At 38.2% G+C, this 16,280-nt stretch overlaps 1 protein-coding gene across 1 annotated transcript in view; it reads right to left on the reverse strand.

Moving 5' to 3' along the window:
* Positions 1 to 1,013: 1,013 nt before the first annotated feature.
* Positions 1,014 to 16,280, reverse strand: part of DLEU7 (deleted in lymphocytic leukemia 7) — a 63,707-nt gene continuing 48,440 nt past the window's right edge. The window contains exon 3 of the mRNA XM_074304778.1: positions 1,014 to 1,842. Within this exon, the coding sequence (XP_074160879.1) occupies positions 1,630 to 1,842 (213 nt within the window). The 3' untranslated portion in view covers positions 1,014 to 1,629. The remainder of the gene's footprint in view (positions 1,843 to 16,280) is intronic.

Consider the following 16,280-nt stretch of genomic DNA (forward strand, 5'->3'; position numbering starts at 1 on the left):
ATTTTCTGAAAAATCAAAATACTAAATAAATTGAAAAATGCATGGAAGGGGAAAAAATGCACCAGTCCCCATCTATCTATGAAACACAAGCTATTTTCTCCACAAGAATGTTACTTCACATTTACACTAGGTGTATCTTGTATATGTTTACTTGTTTTTATATTCTCCCCTCCATTAAAATGTAAGCTCCAAGAGGGAAGGGACTGCTTTTGCCTTTCTTTATATCCTCAGTTTTTAGCATAAGGATGTTCTTAAATATTTGTGGATAAACTGATCTAGTTTCTGAGTACTAGAGGTGTGTGTGGGAGGGTACATCTCAAGAAGTTATCAAGAAATTCCTTCCCTTTGGTCTTTTCTTTCTGCTCTATTTCTATATTTTGTTTTGTCTCTCTCTTAGAATTTAGTTTAACAAATATTCTTTAAGGCAGATGTGTGATTATCTGTAAGGAGAAAAAAGTATAGAGCAGGATTGCTCATCTAAGATCATCATGAGGAGAGAGGAATCCTAGAAACATTTCTGAGTGGTAGATAGACCTGCTGTAATTTAAATGACCTCTCTACACTTCCAGAGCCAAAAATTAATATAAAATCTAAGATATTGTTTTTATTAATGAGAGTGTGCAGCATTTTCCCTACTCCCAACCCTCCAAACACAATTTCCTAATTTTTAGGAAATGTTACACTCATAAATTTTATTTGTCTCATAAACCTGATATTGTTTCTATTAAGTGTTATAGAAATGTCAGAAGTTTAACTGACCTGTGTTCTGGGCACGGTCTGCATGAAAACTGCTGGAAACCTAGGAAAAACTAGTTTGTGCCTATGTGAGCTACTAAAAATCCAAAGTCTCCTTTCCTCTCTTGTCAGTTGGAAATGTTTGAGGGAGGCTGGCCTCTATACCCACTTCTCCCTCTTTTATCACAAGATTTCTTACTTGAACTGGGATGTATAAAAACAATTTTAAAAGAAAACTGGAAATTTTCATCTTAGGCCATAATAACACAATACTTATATTTTATTTAACATCTTTTATTCCAAGTACCTTAAATGGGATTATTATCATTTCCAATTTCCAACCAAGGTACTTAAGGCAAAAAACTTGTAAGCTATAGTAAATATACTAAATCAGGAAAAAGAATCAGAAGTATTAACACAAAGTCTTCAAATTTCTAGGGATTATTCCTTTACTAGGAATTGAAATAACTTGACATTCTTTTATACATAGCAACAGAAAACATATATTGATTATAAATATCACATTTATGGCTCAGAATTTTATTAATAATAGAACTTCAGTCACAAAATAGCCCTAATTAAACAAGTAGACCTCTAATGAAAAAAATATGTAACAGGTCAAAAGGAATATCTGATGTAGAACTTAATGCATTTATCCAATCATATAACCAAGCAGACTATATTCCTAGTCATAACAAGCCAGAAAAATGGCAAAATCCCTGAAAATCCTAACTACCTGCTATTGATTATTATAAATGGGGATGGAATTATGAGATATCTGGATGACAGCCCTCAATTCTACCAGATGTAAGGATGCTCCTGGTTCAGTTTGTTATCAAGACTTACATACGATATCTACTTGGTTAAAGCTTAAGGCCGGACAGTCAGGGAGGGTTAGGGCTTGCGATCCAGAAGATTGCGGAGAATCTGCCTCAGAGCAATGTTGGCCATGGCACTGGGGTCCGGGGGAAGGCTCAGTAATGAATGGATCAGCTTCTTGATGATGGTCTTCAGGCACTGGAAGGCTGCGTTCAAATCTTGGTCAAAGCTGTGCCCCTCCGGCTGTAGGGCCATGTGACTGCAGATGTTTCTAAACTCAACACTATCCTTTAAAAAGAATTAAAGAAAAACCAAAGAGAAGAAGTTAATACAAGGTAATGAAGTAAAAATGGATTCTACTAAAATCACATAATGACCAGGAAGGATCTCAACTTTGGGCGGGGAGGGAGGGATGATAAAACTTATATTTTTATTATATTTTAATAATTATCTCAATATAATCATTTCCTTTATAGTCCTATGTATTTTATTTTGTATACTTAAAAACATTTTTCTTAAAAGGGAAAGGTTAAGAAAGGGAAGCATACTATTTTTTGGATTCAAATTTTCTTCTAGAATGATTATATGAAAATATATTTCATATGACTGCATATATATGTATATATATAAAAAACTTATGTCAGATTACTTATTGTCTCTGGGGAGGGGAGAGAAGAAAGAACAAAATTGGAAACTCAACTTTTTTTAATTTAAAAATTTTTTTTTCAACTTTCTTTTTCAACTTTTTTTTAAAGTGTAAAAATCATTTTTATATGTCATAGGAGAAAAATTAAATTATTTTTAAAATGCATTATAAATATTTTAAATCCTATCACAATGCATAAAGAACAGAAAAGTTGAATGGATAAAAACCATGGAGTTCTATTATATAGTTAGTTTTTAAACATGTATTAATTTTAACAAGATAATAGCAAAACAGCTGCTGGTAATATCCCCTTCTCAACTGCCTGATGCTCACTTCTAAATATTTTTAAATATTTCATTAACATTTTCCTTGTTTTTTTTTTGTATCACTATTACTAACTCACAACACCTTCCTAATCTCCCACCCCCTAAACCCTCCCTTTTCCAACAAATAGGTATAATTAAGAAACACATATCAATACTTTCATTGACTTTATGAAAATTTGTCTCATTCTGCATCTACAGTCTATCACTTCTTTGCCAACAGGCAGGAAGCATGCTTTATCATGGGTTAACTATCATTTTAGAGCTTGGGAGAAAAGGGGGAGGGGCGGGTTGCGCAACATGGCTGTAGCTTGAAGATTTGCCGTTTCCCTCCTGTAATTCAATAGCACAGAAATGTGTCTCCATCCGTATTAAATGCAAAATAAGCAGTTATTAAATGTGCTCTTGACTAAATGTGACAATCTCCTCAATCTGCATTTGAGAAGCAGACCAAACTTTTTGTACAAAAGGAAAAAAGAATTCAAAAGCAACAAACAAATGGACTTTCTGAATGGAGTCACACAACACCACGGGTGGGTAACGTGCCTAACAGCCAGCCTCTGATAGCATCCATCACCCAAATAAGAGGAAGATGCCTTTAAAAATAGATATATAGGCTTCACTGAGCTCCTAACACAATTCCAGCTTTTCTTTAGAGAACCTCAGAGAAAGCATCTTTGGGGAAGTCACATACATACACATACACACATACACACACACACCCCATAAAATTCAGCTGCTGAACTGTATTGCCCCCTTATCCCCCGAGGAAAGTTTGAGTCTCTGTTGAGTTCTGCAAGACTATTTTACTATTTTGGTATTTCCTTCCAATTCTCTCTAAAATATATTAAAGGTCAACGAAAACAAATTAACAGGGGAAGCCTTTCCGTGGGACTATTAGGACCCAAGACAGAAAAAGAAAAACAGGTGATTGTCTCTCTTCCTGTCCATAATCGAGAAAATCCAAGGTGGGGGCCCCGGTAAGAAATGACCTCAAGCTGAAACCCCTACTGTTTTCATTTCAGAACAATGGAAGTCCACCGAGAAATCATTTAAGGAACCAGAGTATTAGCTGGCCCATACTCTTCTGTCAGAGACGCACATAATAAATATTTGTGATGATTTCATTTAAAGTGTTTTCCATTCAGCCCAGGAGCATATCCCTCCCAACAGCTTTTGTTTGTCAAATCCCATATGTTCACCCAGACAAGTTAATATCCTAGATGGTGATAGGGACCCCTTGCCAAAATTAGAACTCCCTGATTTTTTTCTCCATTTGGATGAATCTAAAACTTAGGTTCAACATGTCCTAATGTTGATGAAAATTTGTGAGTGAGTATGAAATGTTGAGCCACGAGAACTGTAACACATGGTCATCCTTGGTATAACATGGTGATCTGGAAAGCTGCCCCTCCTTATATCTCCTCCGGCTGATTTTTTTTTGGTACAAGGAAGTAAATCCTCATGTTAATCTCAGAAGACTTCTTTTTTTTTTTTCCCCTAATTACATTTTGTCTTGCTTTATATCACCCACATTTCTCCAATGGATTCCCTCCCCTCTTCACTTCTCCTTTTTTTTTTTACATTTTGTATTAATTTTATAATTATAACCTTCTTTTTGACAGTACATATGCATGGGTAACTTTTTACAATATTACCCTTGTACTCCCTTCTGTTCTGAGTTTTTCCCCTCCTTCCCTCCACCCCCTCCCCTAGATGGCAGGCAGTCGCATACATGTTAAATGTTTAACATCACTCCTTATGAGAAAGTAACTAGCAAAACTAACCAAGATAGTCACCGTTTCACATTACTTATGCATTATTTCATACTTAGTCTCCCATCCCTGCAAAATGTGTTGAGGGATATCTTTTGCTATTTCTTCTCTGGGGTCATTTGGTTATTCCCATTTCAATTCTGGACAATATTTTCCTGGTTTTATTTATTTCACTTTATATCAGTTCACATAAAATATTCATATGCTTCTCTCTGTATTCATCATATTCATCTCTTCTACCATAGTCACATTTCATTACATTTAATTGGTCATTCCCCAAACAAAAACATCTGTTTTGCTTCCAATTCTTTGCAATTCCAAAAGGCGCTTCTGTAAAATTCTGGCTTCTTTTTATCAGTAATCCCAATGAGGTATATGCTAGCAGCTCTAATTCTAATTGCTTTTTTCAATACCAAACCCTACTGTCTGAATCAGGCTACAGATATAGCCGCTTTGGTGAGCTAATCAGGAGTAACTAAAAAGAGTTCTCTGGGCTCAGTTCCAATAAGCATAGCATCACAAAGGTGTAAATCATTTACCCTTTCAACATAAGTGTTAGCCCATAATCATAAGCCTCTGGGCCAGATCTGGAAACTAGTTCTCAGGTCATCCGTATCATAGGCAAGGGTTCTAAAGCCAGTACCCTGTTAAATCAGGTTTGATGTCGAGATTAAAGTACTTTTTTAAAAGGTAAGAATAATTCTATTTTATAGATGGGGAAACTTACAGATTGAGAGTAAAATGATCTGGCTAAACTGTCCTCATATGCTATGGGGACTTCAAAAGGTATAGCTAAGCAGAGAAAAGAAATTAAATATTTCAAGCAAGAAGAATCATCTTAAAGACCAAATGCTTGGTCTAAGGAATAAGGGTATTTTGCCAGTTAGTATTATGCCCATTTGAACCCAGGCCCGAAAACACTACCACTTTGTCACCTAGCTGCCTCTAATGGATCTAAAATCCATCTTAAATGTCTAGCTCTCTCTTCTGCTTTGGATTTCTTTCCCTAGCAACTGAACAGCGATCATGAGATAAATGTTCCTAGCCTTTTCAGCTAACTTATAAGCAAAACTGGTCTTGAGAGCTCTAGGGCCTGGTTTCCCAATGGGAAGTGCTTCCTGCAGCCTCTCAAAGGAACTCTCCATCACCAAGACAGTGTGCAGCATCCTCAAGCTGCCCAGAAGATCTGGACCCGAACTGAATGGTTCAGCTAAAGGTGATATCTTATTCAGTGGTTCCACAGTCTCCCACCAATCTTTATCTCCTAAACAATTATCGTAAGACAATGGGATTCTATGGTTACTGTTTGAGTATTCTTTTAAAACTCAAAGTATTTTGTGTTCCAAGCATTTTTAGATATAATCAATAGCTGCCCTATACCCAGAAGTGTACTAGTAAACAATCAGCTCTCTGGTGGCGAAAGTATGCCTGATATATTTCCAAATTTAATCTGCATTATTAACATTTTCTTCCATCACTTTCTTAAGTCTAGACAATCAACAAAATAAATCAAGCCCTTCTGGGTAACATTTGCTAATTTCCAAGAGTTTTATGCTCAAACTGAAATTTAACAACTGGCTCTTAAGAGCTGGTTAAGCTGGCTCCCTTATGCCCTTGCCTATACTTGATCTACTTTGCAGAATGAATTAAATTCTAAAAAAAAAAAAAAAAAAAAAAAAAAAAAAGTTGTTCTATTAATCCCTTTGAGGGAGAATCTAGCTATCAGCCAAGTTTGGCTTAAGGAGGCTTTCTTGGAATGACTCCAAGCATCCAGCATGATGGGTTGCCTTTCCTAGTGGAAGCCAAGGGTGGGAAAGGAGAGCCTCTTTTTGCATGAACAAGTTTAAGTAAGTTAATTAGGCCCTGTCTTCAAGGTGTTTACATTCTAATAGGGGAAGGAAAGAGAGGCCTGGGAGAGGGGTTTGCTGCACAGTGACAGGAAGAGATGAACAGGGCTTCAATTCAGCAAATATTTACTAAATACACAATTTGTAAAAATCATCACAATTAGAATACCAGGGCAACGCAGGGGATGCAGTGTATAGAGTGCTGGTTCTGGAAGGAAAAGGATTCACCTCCTCCAAGTTCAAATCCAGCCTCAGACACTTACTAGCTGGGTGATCTTGAGCCATCCTCAGTTTCCTCATCTGTAAAATGAGCCAGAGGAATAGGAAACGACTCCAGTATCTTTGCTAAGAAAACCCCAAACAGGGGCACAAAGAGGCAGACACAATACAAAACTCCTGAACAATATCCTATACTTAGGGACACAAAGCTGAAACCTGACAACAGATCCTGTCCTCAAGGAATGTCAACTATCCAACTGCACCTAACCTTTTGTGCCACTTAGACCCCCCCCCACTGACAGACTGGTAAAACTCCTCAGAATATCTTTAATAATATAGGAAATCAATTATATTGAAATATAGGCACCAAAATATTTTAAAAACAAGTTCACAGTCCTCGGACTAAGGAATTTCTATTATAAAGGGAAATGGTATTTATACAGATAATAAGATAATACAGAATATTAGGAATAAATTAGGAATTTTAAGAATAAAAAAAATCAAGTAAAACTCAAAGAGAAACTCGGGTCATTGATCTCTACATATGGATCCCTATGGGATGCTTAATTTTCAAATTCAGTGTTAAATCTTTTTTTTTTTTATTTTGTTCCATATTTCCCCAATTCATTCTATTCCCAAACCATTCTTGCAGTAGTGGGAATCACTGTGGGTCAGCTGCTGCTAGTGGACCTGGGGTTTGGCCCCCCTGCTAGCGCTTAGAAGCTAGAACTTAATGAAAAGGATCTCAGCAAGCAATGCTGATGATGGGCAGAGAGACAGATATGGGAGATCAAGGGATAACTCTCCACCTTGGCTAGGATGTCAAATGAGTAAAGAATCACGTGAAATAAGACTGGTAAGATAGGTCACTGATGAACTCCAAGCTAAGGAGTTTGTAAGCTTTGAGCAAATGCTCAAAGCCTTTCCTCTCTTTAAAAAAAAAATAATAAAGCTTTTTATTTTCAAAACATATGCACGGATAATTTTTCAGTACTGACCCTTGCATTTCCTTATGTTTCAGATTTTCCCCTCTTTCCCTCCATCCCCTCCCCTAGTTGGTAAATAATCCAATATATGTTAAAATATATGTTAAATCCAATTTATATAAACATATTTATACCATTATCATGCTGCACAAGAAAAATCAGATCAAAAAAATAAAGTAAATGAGTAAGAAAACAAAATGGAAAGAAACCACAACAAAAAGAGTGAAAATGCTATGTTGTGGTCCACTCTCACTTCCCACAGTTCTCTCTCTGGTTATAGATGGCTCTCTTCATCACAAGATCCATTGGAAATAGACTCAATCATCTCATTGTTGGAAAGAGTCATGTCCATCAAAAATGATCATTAAAAATATTGATGTTGTCGACCCCAACACCCAGTGGCTCTTCTAGAAAGATATTCAGACTTTGAGGTCCTTCCTTCCCAACTCTGTCTCGGTTCCAGTTTGGATTGCCCTCTGCTCTCAAACCCCAACCTTGGATATCCCCACCAGCAGCCCCCTGGCTGGAAAAAGGATGCTGAATGGAGCCACTGGGGATTTAGGTTATCTCACATCACCCGGGCCTTCACTGCCTCCAGGCAATCCTTTCACTTCCCTAATTGGCTCTCTAGGGCACTCCTTACAAAGCCCATTATTTCACACCTCTTCCCAAGCCCCCCACAAGAACCTTCTCCATTTTCCTTCTTAACACAAGCCCTCACACAAGCCAAACTTTACTGAGAAAAATAGTACCCTTTTCAATAATACCAACCCTTAGGTTGTTACTCACCCTACCTCCCCCCAAAATCTTACTGTATTTGTACTTTTCAAGTTCATCTTCTCCACCCTTTCCATCCTAAATCTTCAAAGTCTCCCTACTGGCTGACATCCTTGCTAACTAAACATTGTTCTATGACAGCCTTTAAAAAATCTTCACTCCACCTTGCCATCCCCTTCCAAGCTATCCCCCCCACACACACACACACGTCAAATTTCTTTAAAATATAAAGCTGTCTACATTTATTTTTCTCTACCTCCTGTCCTTTCAGGCAGCTTCTTGTTGCTTGTGATTAACCCAAGGAATTTCTTACTACCCAAAAAGTGTTATAGCCTGAAGAAATAAGTCCACAAAAAGTTGGATTTGGAGTGTTTTTTATTGTCGGTTTTTTTTTCTTTCTTTAAATAAGTCAGATACTTGATATAGATGCTTGAGAAAAATTAGAATACTCTGGAAAGGAATGGGGGCGGGGAGGGGAGTACAGGAGCCAAACTCATTCTAAATTTATTTTAAAGACAGTCCTAGAACTGTATTTGGTGACAGAATGGCAGACCTAGGGCCTTAAAAAAAATAATTGGCACTGACATCTCAACCAAAACAGCATGCAGAGACACTTTTTTTGTTGCTTTTTAAACAAATAAAACAAAGCCTACATGATCAAGTTTTTCTCACTATTATCCATTTCTCTGACTTTTATATAGAGGTGTTCTAGTCTGGCCTGTTGGTCACTGCCTGGTGAATTTTAGACAAAAAGCTCAATTGCTTAGGATCCCACATGTGACCTCAAGCCAAATAGGGGACCCAAGTCACAATTGCTCTAATCAGAGCCCTGTGGCTGAAACAGGGAGACCCGAATGTAGACCCCAACACAAAGATAAAGATAACACCTGCTACACCAGCTTCTGACACCCTGAAAGACAAGCCTACACCAACCAAAGGAAGAAACAAGATAAAGCTATTTAAGAAGACTCTCAGCAGAGTCTTACCTGCTCCTTGGCCCCCAACTTCCCTACATACCACATGGTAAATATTCCCAAAGATCACCCAGTTTGATCTCTCACTCCATCAGTGGTGACTACAGAGCTGACCTGGCCTAAATCTGTGTAATCTAGAGGTGTGGATGGCCCCAACAGTGCTCTTCAGCCAACACACCCAATCCTACCAGGTGTTAAACGTGGGGGACCCGCTCAATTTATCTATGGCCAAGAAACCTCGCTTATAATTTTTTTTAATGGAGAAAACAAAAGCTTGAAAGCCAATAAGGATTCAAAATTCTTTTCCACTTGAGAATTTTCCCCCAATAGTAAGAAACTCTCATATAAATTATGGAGTTAAAACTATCGTGAAATCTCACTCAAATTTTATAAATGTTTTTTCAGCATAACTGAAGGGCTTGGTTAACTGGAAAGAATCTAAATGATAAGCATCCACAGATAGTTGTTTATGGTCATAAAGCTACATAACTGAAGCCACAAAGGGTTATCAAACTGTGTATATGCCCTTTCATTCAGCAGTGTTTCTACTGGGTCTGTATCCCTAAGAGATCATAAAAGATGAAAAAGGGATTACGCATGCAAAAATGTTTGTAGCAAGCCCTTTTTTGTAGTGTTGGCAAGCAACTGAAATTAACAACTTTTAAGAATAGTAACCTTTTACCACTTTATACATCACAGTTGGCTAAGATGACAGGAAAAGATAATGACAAATGTTGGAAGGGATGTGGGAAAACTGGGACACTGATACATTGTTGGTGGAGTTGTGAACTGGTCTAGCCATGCTGAAGAACAGTTTGGAATTATGCCCAAAGAGCTATTAAACTCTGCGGCAGTGTTTTGATCCAGCAGTGTTTCTACTGGGCTTATATCCCAAAGAGATCTTGCCAAAAGAGATTTGCCAAAGGAGGCAAAGGGACCCATATGTGCAAAAATATTTGTGGCAGCTCTTTTTGTAGTGGCAAGAAACTGGAATCGGGAAAGTGGATGCCCCTCAGTTGGAGAATAGCTGAATAAGTTACGGTATATGGATGTTATGGAATATTACTGTTCTATAAGAAACGACCATCAGGATGATTTCAGAGAAGCCTGGAGAGACTTACAGGAACTGATGCTGAGTAAAGTGAATAGAACAGGATATTATTATATACAGCAACAACAAGACCATACGATTGATGAGTAATAAATGATGAGTAGTAAATTGAGGTCTAAACAGAGATGGATCAGTTCCTTTTCTCTCTCTCCTTCCTTCCCCAAAGTAACCAATGGCAGGTTCGGCAGCAAAGGAATTTGCTACTTAATGCTGTATGGAAACAAAGTCTTTATTGATTAGAATGGAAACACGGGAGAGCCGGTGGGCAAAATGGCTGCATGGTACAAGGCCATTTGCAAAGAGAAGATTCCCGTTCTCTCTTTTATGCAGTGATGTAGGGAGGTTCCTGAGAGTGATGTAAATTAAGATAAGGACTCTCTTGTTATCTTTTGGGTAGAGACAGAAGTCTCTTCCCAAAAAGGAATTTCCTGATGCCATTTGGTCTATCTGAGCAGATTAGAATGGGGGCTGTAAAACCCCAGCCAGCTCAGATAGCCCAAACTAGTTTGACCAGATCTTGTATCAAAGGTCCAAGTCCCAAAAGAAGTTGGAGATCAAACAAAGAATACCAAAGGGGCTACCGCCCTCAACACGATAATCATTTCTGATGAATGTGGCTCTTTTCAACATTGCAGTAGTTCAAGGAAATTCCAATAGATTTGGGATAGATAGAACCATATGTATCTAGGGAGAGAGCTATGGAGACAATGTGAATCAAAGCATAGTATTTTCACTGTTTTGTTTGCTTGGGGATTTTTTCCCTATTCTCATGGTTTTTTTTCCCCTTTTGAAATGATTTTTCTTGCCCAGAATGACAAATATGGAAATATGTTTAGAAGAATTGCACGTTACTCTATATGGTATTTCTTCGTGTCTTGAGGAGGGAATAGGTAGAGAAGGGTGAGAGAAAAAATTGGAACATAAGATTCTGCAAGGGAGAATGTTGAAAAATATCTTTGCTTGTATTTGGAAATATAAAATGCTAATGAGAACTAGAAACTGTTAGTCATTAGAGTAGAAGCTTTCTGAATGAAAAAGAACTCCATTTTGGGTTCATGACCTAGCATTAAAAAAATGAGATTATAAATAAATTAGAGGAACATAGGATAGTTTACTTCTCAGACCTATGGAAGAAGAATGAATTTATGTCCAAAGAAGAACTAGAGATCATTATTGATCACAAAGTAGAAAACTTTGATTATATCAAATTGAAAAGGTTTCTGTACAAACAAAATCAATGCAGATAAGATTAGAAGGGAAACAATAAACTGGGAAAACGTTTTTACAGTCAAAGGTTCCGATAAATGCATTTCCAAAATATATAGAGAATTGACTCTAATTTATAAGAAATCAAGCCAATCTCTAATTGATAAATGGTCAAAGGATATGAACAATTCTCAAATGAAGAAATTGAAACTATTTCTAGTCATATGAAAATATGCTCCAAGTCATTATTAATCAGAGAAATGCAAATTAAGACAACTCTGAGATACCACTATGCATCTGTCAGATTGGCTAGAATGACAGGGAAAGATAATGCGCAATGTTGGAGGGGATGTGGGAAAACAGGAACGCTGATACATTGTTTGTGGAATTGTGAATACATCCAGCCATTCTGGAAAGCAATTTGGAACTATGCTCAAAAAGTGGTCAAAGTGTGCAAACCCTTTGACTCAGCGATATTACTACTGGGCTTATTTCCCAAAGAGATCTTAAAGAAGGGAAAGGGATCTATATGTGCAACAGTGTTTGTGGCAGCACTCTCCATAGTGGCCAGAAACTGGAAACTACGCGGATGCTTATCAAGTGGAGAATGGCTGAATAAGTTATGGTATATGAATATTATGGAATATTATTGTTCTGTAAGAAATGACCAACAGGATGATTTCAGAGAGGCCTGAAGAGACTTACATCAATGGATGCTAAGTGAAATGAGCAGGAACAGGAGATCGTTGTATACTTCAACAACAATACTATATGATGATCAATTCTGATGGATGTGGCCATTTTCAACAATGAGATGAACCAAATCAGTTCCAATAGAGCAGTAATGAACTGAACCAGCTACACCCAGCGAAAGAACTCTGGGAGATGACTATGAACCTCCACATAGAATTCCCAATCCCTCTAATTTTGTCCACCTGCATTTTGGATTTCCTTCACAGGCTAATTGTACACTATTTCAAAGTCCAGTTCTTTTTGTACAACAAAATAACTGTTTGGACATGTATACATATATTGTATTTAATTTATACTTTAACATATTTAACATGTATTGGTCAACCTGCCATCTGGGGGAGAGGGAAGGAGGGGAAAAATTAGAACAAAGGTTTGGCAATTGTCAATGTTGTAAAATTACCCATGCATATATCTGGTAAATAAAAAACTATTAAATAAAAAAATAAAGATGCTATCTTAAAAAAAAGAACTCCATTTCAAAGGATGGATAATACTAACTCTTAAAGATAATAACATATTCTAAAGTTTTTAAAAATTAATAAAAGTCTAGTTTAACAGTTCCAGCTAGACAATTTCACTATAAGCCTAGAATAATAGCAAAGTTAATGTGACTGCTTAAATGACATCCAAATCTCCTGGATTCAGAGCAGCATTCAATGAATTTTTTTAGAGTTAATTATATTTTTAAAATGACATTATTAAAAATGAAAGTGAAAGGTCACCTGAATCTATTGTCTGGCAGACTAACATCTTGAAAAGATTAGAAAGGAAAATTAAAAGTACAAAGACCATATGTTGACAAAGGCAGAATTCTCATTGAAGCTCACTTTAGGATTTCAAAATTTGATTTTGACTGTATTGGAGGGAAAAGAAGAAAAAAACTTCCATGGGAATTCATCTCAAATTATAATGTCAATGACATGATATGTTTTGAATATTCTGTGCTAATATTCACAACATAAGTTGAAATATTTACGAGTCTTTCCTTGCCACTTTTGATTCCATTTTAAAAGTTATTCCTTGAGCTGCCTAAATTATAAATCAGTCTGTACTGTTTCTCCCTTCCCCTCCCCCTTCCAATCTCCTCTCCCACTTCCCTTCTACTTCTCCCCCTCTCTCTGTCTCTCTCCCCCTCTCTCTGTCTCTCTCTCCCTCTCTTTGTCTCTCTCTCCCTCTCTCTCTCTCTCTTTTTTTAAACAACTCAAATCAGTAACCATTTATTGAGAACATACTAAATACCAAGTACTCTTCAACGTACTGGAGGACACAAACATACGTAGCACATGGTTCCTATTCCCCTGAACTTAGAATCTCTTTTGTACAAGATAATTTTATCTCATGTGGAATTCCAAAGAATTCAATTAGTTTCCCACTATAGACAAAACCTTTGAATTTTATGATGTGAAGGAACCTTAAGAGACATCTAGTCCAACTCTTGATTCTATTAATAAAAAAAAAAAAAAAAAAAAACCCTGAGGGATTAGCAATTTGATTGACTCATACAAAAAGTCAATTTGAGTCCAGAGAAGGTACAATTTTCTGAATCATGATGGGTTTAGGCCATTGATAGAAATCAGAGGCCAATCGATAACCAGTGACTAGTAACAGTGTCACATTTAATACTTGATATCCACACCATCATATAGGGAAAAGTTTACAAACTAAGAGATGGAAAAGGCAAATAATAATCTAAAATATTTCTCCCAAAGAGGTATGATGCAGAGCAAATTATCCGGGTAAACTTAACTATCTTCAATTTGATGATGTTCCTTTATTGATTTGCATGTCAGATGTCAACAAATATTGTGATTTCTCCAGAAAGTATATCAAAGGCTCACGCCAGGTCATTTCTGTCAAAAATGCTGTGGGGAACAGAAATTTATTTTTGTCACCACATATTATCCAGGGTATGCCTGAATAAAAGATTCTGGAGATTAAATGATTTCCCTTGATTTCTTTAAATAATGAACAGCCTTTCCCCCCCCTGCATTTTCTTGTAATGGGTGAATATCCTACATTACTCTCTGAGGGAGTCTGATGGATTCTTTCAACCTAGTCTATCCCTTGATCTTAATCCCTCTGAGAAATTTAGTTGAGCAGTTTCTTGAGAAAACTTGAGAAAAAAGTAGTCAGATTTTTTTTTTACCTTTTTTGATAATCCAATGATTATTAAGTGTTCTCTAAGTAGTATCCTCTAGCTCCATCATCCACACTTGTAAGATTTTCAAGTCTTTTTTTCCAGTTGAGTTGTTTTTTGGTCTGATTTTCAGCCATTTTTTGCCAACTGGCATTCCAGCTTGAGAATTTTATTTCTTATTCCCTTATTCAAATTTTCCATTGCTTTCTCCATGTTATTGACTTTTTTCATTTTGTTTTATTTTTATTGATGAAAAATGATATCGTTATAAATGCCAGATCTTTCTTTACTAAAAGTTTTATCATCCAAGTACATGTGCCTTATATTGTTAAGGCCCTGCCATATCTTGGGCTGATACAGTTAATTTGTTATTCCCCCCATTCTCAGAATTCTCTCCCTCCTCATCTATGCCTCCTGGCTTCCTTCAAGTCCCACCTTCGACAAGAAGCCTACAAAAATTAATGCTAATCATACCTTCCCTCGGAGACCTCGGATAATCTGTCCTATCTATAACTCGCTTATACCTATTTTCTTGCATTTTTTTGGCCTTTGGGCTCCTAGCACTTAAACCTGATGTTTAGGAAGCACTTATAAATGTGTGTTGATTTGATTTCTTTACAGTACACATTGTATTTACTTATCCTGGGGGAGGGTTTTTCTCCTTCCGCTTGCTCTTTTCCTTGTCCTTTTCTCTTCTTTGAGGCTCTCTTTGGAGGTTCTTGGGCTGCTCCCCTCCTTTTAATTAATTGTTGAAGAAGAATTTGGCGTTTTATCTCATTCATTTGAGAGAGTCGAGTTCTTCACAATTTCTCACTCCTCTATCTCGTCACAAACCTATGTTTGCTCCTTCTCATAAAGCGGATACATTTTCCCCAGAAAAGTTCATCTTCTGGTTTTGTTTTGAGTTTTCTCTCTTCTGCCCACAGGCCCAACGCCTCTCCTCAGACTGCCAGAGCAGGGAAAGGAAACTCTCCCCAGTTTTCATGACGAGCACCCCTTTACTCAGCCCTCTCTGAAGCTGCTGGGGACGAGCCCCTCTGGAATCCCCCAGGGAGCGGGCAGTACATGGAGCGGGAAGAGCGCTTCGGTCTGGACCAGTCCTTGTCGGGCCACATCACACTACAACCCCGCCCAACCATAAAGCGTTCTGGGGCTTCACAGAGCGCCAGCCGCTCTCCTGAACCCAGGGTCACTTCTTTATAGATAAGTAGCAGTGTGTTAATAAAACACCCAATGAAGAGCTCCCCATAATCCTCGTCCACAGGAAATTAAACATTCTTACTTTGGGAGACATGCAATAACCTCCCACGAGCTCCCCGCACTCCCACAGATTGGCTCTAAGGACGGTATCCTTTTTAATTGGAAAAGGCCATTGGGGATGCCCAGTGCCCCCGCCCGGGGACGGCCGACCCCCCCGGCACGGGCTGGCCAGCATTCCCAGCGAGGTGCAGTGGACAGAGATGCTTTCAGGGCTTCCTCGGAACAAGCTTTTCCAATCGTTTGTACGCTGGAAAGCTGGGCTGGGGGCACTGCTTTTCCTATCATTCGTGTCACAGGGAGTCACGGAGCTATAAACGAGTTTCTTGTAAAAGTCGGTGCGCACATGGAAAACGCACACCAGGCAGTCTGTGGTTAGCCTCTTTCTGACACAACCCAAGCTGCTCCCGACAGCGGAGCCTCCTGGGGTGCGGAGCGGGTCACGGCTCCGCGGCTTCCTAACTTCTTCAGGAGTCACGGTTCCCGAGTTCACACACACGGCCCGCTCCTCCTCGGAAGTAAAAACGCAACGCGCTCCTCATCAGTGTCTGCTCTCCGGGCCACAGGAGAGCCGCTCCCACAACGTGCAAATACCGGAGCGGAGGGCCTGGAAGTCAGAGTCCGGCCCGCGCTCGCGCTGGAGCACGAGGGAAGCGGCGATTACTGCGGGCGGACGGGTCAGAATTGAGGGGACAAGTGCGGAGTCATAGAAGAT

The sequence above is a fragment of the Sminthopsis crassicaudata genome, chromosome 3 (genome assembly GCF_048593235.1).
Source record: "Sminthopsis crassicaudata isolate SCR6 chromosome 3, ASM4859323v1, whole genome shotgun sequence".
In the NCBI taxonomy this organism is placed as follows: domain Eukaryota; kingdom Metazoa; phylum Chordata; class Mammalia; order Dasyuromorphia; family Dasyuridae; genus Sminthopsis; species Sminthopsis crassicaudata.